The following is an 8321-nucleotide window of genomic DNA, read 5'->3' as shown; positions in this document are numbered from 1 at the left end:
AGGTAATGCTTTTATTTCTGTGATGTTGCATACATTGATGCGTGGTTCAGTGGCATCAGAAGGATCTGTCTATGCTGATCTGTCTGGCTGGTTGAACAAGCCTATCTGCTGGACGACCCGGAACTGGACTCAGACGAGCAAGGAGGCTGGGGAAAATACAAGAAATAAGATGTAAAGAAGGGCTTATAGGAGTAAAGAAAGTAAGCGAACTATTTAAAAAGTGCTTCTGGACTGCAAGAGGGTTGGTATGGGAATACATTACCTCACACTTGTGAAAAGTGTCAGAACAAATACACAAGTGCCAGTTCTATGTATAAAGATGAGTATTGCAGATCGAATTTTGCATTACTTTTTCAAAGCTCATGCAGCAGGCGTTATCAAAGATGAGGATTAATATAAGCAAATAGCGGGCTACCATGAACGGAAGGAATTTGACTGGCAGTTCCTGCTGAAAGCTGGCTTACAATGGGGAGAGTGATACCAGCCTGTCATGATCGCAGGCATATATTCATGACCTGAGAAGCACGTAGGACGCTGAAGTATTTTACCGCTTCAATATTTCCGCAGTCAACTCTGATGGCGAAATCCACCTCGTCAACCTTATCTACCATTTGTCTTAGTGTCCTGTTGAAGTCAGGAGGAGCGCAGTCGTCACGCTGTCAAAAGAAAGGAGTTGTAAGAAATAACAGGTATATTATATAGTAGTCTTTATATTAAGTTTGACACATAAATTTAATACATGACCATGACACTTGTTCAATTGTTGATACTGTTTACCACAATGGACAATACTCAAAGGTATCATTATCAGATCTAAAACAACCCTTGCAAGAAAAAAGCTTCGCTCTTACTGGTCACTGATTACCAGATTGCTTGCGACCAATCAGATCGAAGTTTTTATTGCCCTGACGGGTAACATATGTCATGAAACGCTAAATATGACGCACGGTATAAAGTGTGATTCTGATTTAATTGTTTGTGAATAGTTCCAGTTTATGCCGACATGTTAGCACGTTCATACATAGCTAGTAGTTGGTAAGCGTAAGACGCCAGCCTTACGGGGTGGGTATCATGTGACTGTAGCTAACGTATACGTAGGCTTAACCATTAACTGTCAGTGGCATACTGTGTTAGATGTGTTAGGTATACATAAAGGCGGCATGTACTGAACTTCGTACCTGCTACACAGATGATATAATAAACTTTTCCTTTCATGTGAGACTACTCACACTGGCAAGTAATTAAACCTGTGTTTAATATTTAATATTATAATACGTAACCAATATGTCTTCACTATATGATGTATATGAATATATATGAATGTTTGTGCGTGCATTATTCTGGTTACTTTGGCGTATAATTGGAAATGCTGTCCGTCCATATTCCTTCTCTCCCCAAATATGGGATAATATAAACTCCTTGGAGTTTCTCCTCCCATCAGGGATAATTTCGATATCAAATACAATTATTTGATATTTGTTATAAATCTACATACTAGTTGTGTTTCACATACCAACGCTACATGTACCTCTTCTGGGATAATTGAAACGAAAAAATGAAATGGGGCACATGTAGTGTCCCATGTTTGTATTGTTACTAAAAGCCAGAGTGCATAGCATTGTTTTGCCTGAATAGCTGTGACATAAAATCTTGTTTGACCTAATGGTTAAGGCGTGAAAATTGTTCATTGTATTTAACTACTGCATTAGTGTTGTTTGCATAAGTTTAATTTCATGACTCTCATGACTACATTAATTATTTATTGAGTTACACTTAAAACAATTTGCCAAAACATAACTGTAGGCAAGACATGAAACCATGTTATTTTCTAATGCTAATGCTTACACGTGATACAACTGGTAATACTCCAAACAAGAAATCAAAGTTACTTGTGAATTAGGAAATACCATATACAGATCATTAGTAAATGGCAGTTGTTATTTGTGTCACATGTCTACATGAATGAAGATTAGGCACTAGTGAACTATATGTATTCGTGAAAAAACCAAGAGTACAACTTAAACACTAGTCAATCATATGGATTCGTGAAATAACCAAGAGTAGAGCGTAAACACTAGTGAACTATATGGATATTGAAATAGCCAAGAGTACACGTAAACACTAATCAACTGTATAGACTGGTGAAATAACCAAGAGTCCTGGTACTGCGTAAACACTAGTCAACTGTATGGGTTTGTGAAATAAACATGTGTACGGCGTAAACACTAGTCCACAATACGGATCGCTAAAATAACTGTGAGTTCTGTGTAAAACGCTAGTTAATTATACAGAAAAAGGTTAATTAAAGACAATATAGAAATCTTACTAAATGCCCATTGCAGGCTTTCACAGCATCGCGTATGAACTGCCGTGTCCCTTCAAAGCGCTTAACCAGCTGTTTGATATTTCTTGGCTTGATGCAGTCCAGAAAATCGTTTCCATCAGAAAGTGTAGCCAGGCTAAAAGAGCAAGGACAGCAAGTTGCAGGGCTTTCTAGGGCCTCTTGATTGCTGGAAAGAAAAACACAGTATGGAAATAAAATGTATTCTTGGATTCATACCACGCGGATTCTAGTAAGCGGCACAAAGCAGGTTCATCAATGACTTTTATCATAGGAATTTCAGAACATTGATGGAAATTAAGCAGAAAATAGATAGGTCTATGTGACTGCATAAATGATTTCTTTGATATAGATTCGTGAAATTTGATATAGATTCGTGAAATTTGATATAGATTCGTGAAATTTCACTTAAGTCCTTGTCTTGGGATCTCCCTGGCTTGGTGGTTAGCCTGTTAGCTCTTTCTGGGTTCTTCTCCGGAAGTAAATGGGGAGGTCTGCATTGTGCGTTGGCCCTCACGCTGTCCGATTTCCCCAAAATAACATGCTGTTGGCGGTGAAATATTCTTGACTACGCTGTAAAACTCTAATGAAACGAATATATAAATATTCCCTAATCTCTTTGTTTTAAGGGTCGTTTGCAAGTATATGTTACGGCTTTTCCCGGAGCTGAAGTACATTAAATGTTTTAAGGGGTTTTATTCATGTGCCCTGATCGCTTATGTAATCCTAAATGTAACAAATTCGATGTAATTTTGTGTCCAAGGGCGCCATAAAACATCCAAAAACATCCATGAAATACTGAATCGCAAGGGCGTCTATCTAACCTTGCGCCAAAATCTTCTAGATAGTTTTGTGTCAAAAATGTCTGTGTAATCGTGCACTAAGAAGGGTCTTTGTAGTCATATCTCAAAACGTTGTTATGAGCATCTATGTAGTATGTGTTAATGGGGAATGAAGTAATCAGCCATTGTGTAGCATCCTTATGAATATCTATGTAGTATGTGTTAATGGGGAATGAAGTAATCAACCATTGTGTAGCATCGTTATGAGCATCTATGTAGTATGTGTTAATGTGGAATGAAGTAATCAGCCATTGTGTAGCATCCTTATGAATATCTCTGTAGTATGTGTTAATGGGGAATGAAGTAATCAGCCATTGTGTAGCATCGTTAGGAGCATCTATGTAGTATGTGTTAATGTGGAATGAAGTAATCAGCCATTGTGTAGCATCCTTATGAATATCTCTGTAGTATGTGTTAATGGGGAATGAAGTAATCAGCCATTGTGTAGCATCCTTATGAATATCTATGTAGTATGCGTTAATGGGGGATGAAGTAATCAGCCATTGTGTAGCATCCTTTGAATATCTATGTAGTATGTGTTAATGGGGAATGAAGTAATCAGCCATTGTGTAGCATCCTTATGAATATCTATGTAGTATGTGTTAATGTGGGGTGAAGTAATCCACCATTGTGTAGCATCGTTAGGAGCACCTATGTAGTATGCGTTAATGGGGAATGAAGTAATCAGCCATTGTGTAGCATCTCATGAGCACCTATACAATATTAACCCTAACAAAGATCGAATCGCTGGATCACATGGTTAAGGTGACGTGGCTGTCGGCGCCAAAAGGTGATGCGTGTTCGAATCCAGCACTGGCGGTTTTGGCAGTGATATTGTCAAGAGGTTTCCAGGTGATTTTTTCCTCCGGCTCCCCCAACACATAAACCACAACGCCGACATACAAATGAAACATTGGCGTTAAACATCAAAACAAAGATCTGTTTTGATTGAAGTCCTCGCTTGTGGTAATTTGAAAGTATTAAGCTAAATTTGCACTAAATCTGTAGCCGGTATACATTTACCTAAGATACTGGGCAAATGGTCAGGTAATATTAAATATACAAAAATGATATCTAATAGAGAGAGAGTACAGCACGACCGTTTAATAAGTCCATACAATTAAGAATGCAACATGGCTAATGATTAAACAGAAATAATGTTTACATTGCTGATGAACATTTAACTTCATCCATGAGCAACAAGGACTGATCTCTGGACTACAGTTGTGGTAATACAATTCAGTAACGTGACAACGAGTATTTTGTGTAGGTTGCTGTAGACCAATTTGAACAACACTTACACCATTACTTTCACTATCACTACCCATCGGTATTAGATTTTTGTTCAAATATCAGCACAACCGTAAACCTTTATATCATTCAAACAAAGAGAAAAGGTGTTCTTACGCGCAATGGGCAATAATTGATAGACTGTCAGTCTCAGGATAGTTTTCCAGGCAAGTGCAACACTCGGCTTGCCCACTTCCGAACACACCAACTCCGCAGCCAAATATATCCTCAAAACAATCCAGCCCGCTTATAGCCGCCCTGGCCGTGGCCAGGTATATGAGCACCAAGAAACATGCCTTCTCCCTGCGCAAAAACAACTTCAGTGTTAGAAAGCGAACAAGCTTTACGCAAAATGTCACAAGTGACGTCGTCACGATAGTTTAGTCAACAGATTCTAAACGTAGTTGATCATTTTATTCTTAAAGAAAAACCAAACAAATAAGAAAGAGTCAAACTGTACGATATGTAAACCGATAGTAATCTGCCCAGTGATCTTTCACTCCAGCAACTAAAACATCGCTGACGTCGAGTCGGGTCTGACCTTTGCACTACCAGGTCAGATGGATTCGCTGGTAAATGACGACGGGTATTATCTTACTACTGGTTCGGTTGTGGCCTTACTTGTAATAAAAATGGAACACTTACAAACACCTTAGGAGTGGCATTTTGAAATATATAATTGCAAACTGAAATTCCGAGAGTGCCAGTTTGAATAATGTTTTTAAACGTGACCATTCCTAAACTGACTGATGATTCCTTTCAGATATATACTCCTTAGAAATTTCTTTACTCCAAATTGTTTTTCAGATGTTAACGCACTTTGTAACAATGCAATTGGAAACAATTCTACAAAAAAATACTGCGAGGCAATATGATGTCTCCTGAGACAGCGTATGGTGTGTTTTGTGGAGGTTAAGGTGTGTTTTGTGATGGTCAATTGTGTGTTCTGTGAGGGTTCATGGTGTGCCCTGAGAGGGTTATAGTATGTTCTGTGGGGATTATGGTGTGTTTTGTGAGTATCAATGGTGTGTTCTGTGAGGGTTCATGGTGTACCCTGAGAGTGTTATAGTATATTCTGTGGGGATTACGGTGTGTTTTGTGAGGGTTATGGTGTGTTCTGTGGGGGTTATGGTGTGTATTGTGAGGGTCATGGTGTGTTTTGTGAGGGTTTATGGTGTACCCCGAGAGTGTTATAGTATATTCTGTGGGGATTATGGTGTGTTTTGTGAGGGTTATGGAGTGTTCTGTGGGGGTTATGGTGTGTATTGTGAGGGTCATGGTGTGTTTTGTGAGGGTTTATGGTGTGTTCTGTGAGGGTTATTTTGTGTTCTGTTGGGGGTTATTGTGCGCCCCGTGAGGGTGTATGTTGTGTTTTGTGAGGGTTCATGGTGTGTTCTGTGAGGGTTATTTTGTGTTCTGTTGGGGGTTATTGTGCGCCCCGTGAGGGTGTATGTTGTGTTTTGTGAGGGTTATGGTGTTTTCTGTGTTGGCGGGGGAGGGGGGGTGTTATGGTGTGTTCTGTCTGGGGTTATGGTATGCTCTGTGAGGGTGTATGTTCTGTGAATGTGTTTTGAGGGGGTTATGGTGTATTTGTAACGGTTCATAGCATTTTTGCGAATATATATATATATTCACACTGTTTCAAATCTAAAGAGAACATTGGGCTAAAATAAGTTTGAAAAAGAAATACACGCACATATGCACCACGTGGAAGTATCTATTAAAATATGTTCATGTATTCAAACTGCGAAATGCGAAGTAAAATACTTTTAACAAGATATTTAAAAAATATCCACGTTGTAACTAAACAAAATGATGATTTTACTGGATAGGAGTTTTAGCTGAAAACTAATGAAAAGAGTAGGTTTTATAAAAAGGTTGGAGGCTGTTTTTGTTATTCCAAGCTCTGGTACAAAGATCGCGTATTTTGTAATATATAAAACAGTTAATATTCTTTCCATCAAAAATCCAGTGTTAATAATCATGTTGTATAATGTACGGGACATAAAAACATTAAAAATGACTAAGGAAAAGATTTTTGGAATTAAGAAAATATAAGGCTTAAAATACATTTATTACAAAATCTTTTATTACATATTGTTTTCTAGATATAAGCCCTTTTAAAGGAGTTCTTGTCATAATTCTCAATCATCTCGAAACCCAGCTTAGATATAGTTGTATTTGAATGCAACTTTCCAATGCCCTATTGAACTATTGGCGTGCTTTTTTAACAAACTGCGCCTTTATTACAAACTGCGTTGCTAACAATTGCCATTTGTACTCAATCCCCATCCCCACCGGGCCATTGGATTACTGAAATACGTTCATTGACAGATAATATAGCTTTTCTCCTAACGTCACTAATGTTACGGCTCAAAAACTTTTGTTGATAATGATAAGATAAAAAATATTTAAAATATAAAAGATCATTATCTATTGAAGAGAACTATAAACACGACATTACGGATACATTTCCTTAAAGGAAAAGAAGCGAAAATTGGCGATAAATCCATCACGTGCTCATGCAACGTTGTGTGTCGTCTTGTAGCTCGTTAGGCTCGTTAGCTCGCTTATGTGGGAAGATGGGATGTCACAAATTTTACCTCCTAACCGAAGAATAGAGACAGCGGACCTATTAGGCAGCTTGGTCACAGTCACAAAATATCCAGTCACAAAGTCTGAGATTTCAGTGCTGACATTGTGAGGCACAGAACGCCACGTCACTTTGTGTGTTGCCTTCTTCTGTGGAAGACTTATAGAACCTAGGGGGCTCAGTGGCCGAGGTGCAATGGCCCAGGATCCTTTCCCGAATGCGGTCGCTGACATGTGAGTTCAAGTAAAGTTCAGTCTAATTATAAAAATAAACATAGCAACTAGAGACCTTGCTATGGCCTGGTGGTAAAGGCGCAAGATCTAATCGGTCTTAAAAAAAGAATTTCTAGATTCAATCAAGCCACATCAGATGTAAAAGAAACTTTCTTCATAAATAAATACAACCCATGTCTCAATGGTAGTCATCAGCCCTAATATCGTATCTCATAATATGATGATCTACCACATGCTTGTATAATTTATGTCGATTAATTTTGTCAAACAAGTTCATTTTTATTACTCATTGTATATATTATACATTGTATATGTACAAATATTATGTCACAGATTATCCGCAAGGTCATCCGTTCAATGCTAATAAAGACGTATCGTCACTTGCCCCCCTGCGGATAGACACTCATTGGTACTGATTTTTCCATTTTTCCCTACTTAACAGCTTTATACATGTACGACCTTGTTCCCAGCAACAATTTATCCATGTATTATGCCATGTAACTAACCATTGCCTGTTTTGACATGTACGTGTACGTAACATGTTCCTTAGTTACTAGTAACACATCTCCTATATAAAGACCTCTGTGGACACTCATATTCATATTCCTTGAAAATAACAAAGTCTGAAACCGCAGTTAGAATATAAGCTGAGAAAGTTGAGGTATATATATATATATATATATATATATATATATATATATATATATATATATATATATATATATTAAATAGAAACTGCCTTTAAAAAATATCTACTTACATGATTTCACTTGAGTGTCCGTTTCTCTCGGTGAGCACGATGTACTTGAGACCTGTGCAAGAGAATTAGCTATTTATCCGATTTCGTCTTTCCATTTCAGCCAATCATAAGAATTCTTTTAAATTCACCTGAGTGCTACTTACGATCAGAGTGATCAGGCTGATTTATGATCACCGCAAACCGTGTGTCAGAAAAAAAAGATAAAACAGTATTCTGATCACTTTTCCTGTACCAATCAAAGCAATAGCACTATTGTAATCAT

At 37.8% G+C, this 8321-nt stretch overlaps 1 protein-coding gene across 1 annotated transcript; it reads right to left on the bottom strand.

Annotated features, from left to right (window-relative positions):
• On the bottom strand, positions 1-8083 carry LOC135469636 (uncharacterized). Its single transcript, XM_064748164.1, has 5 exons — positions 8060-8083; positions 4591-4776; positions 2327-2510; positions 549-656; positions 1-146 (listed from the first exon to the last, which is right to left on the bottom strand). Coding segments are annotated over exons 1-5 (525 nt in total). The 5' UTR covers positions 8062-8083; the 3' UTR covers positions 1-101.
• Positions 8084-8321: the final 238 nt, after the last annotated feature.

This window comes from Liolophura sinensis, chromosome 7 (genome assembly GCF_032854445.1).
Source record: "Liolophura sinensis isolate JHLJ2023 chromosome 7, CUHK_Ljap_v2, whole genome shotgun sequence".
NCBI lineage: Eukaryota > Metazoa > Mollusca > Polyplacophora > Chitonida > Chitonidae > Liolophura > Liolophura sinensis.
The sequence above is the reverse complement of the archived record's forward strand: the minus strand, read 5'-3'. Positions and strand labels throughout refer to the sequence as shown.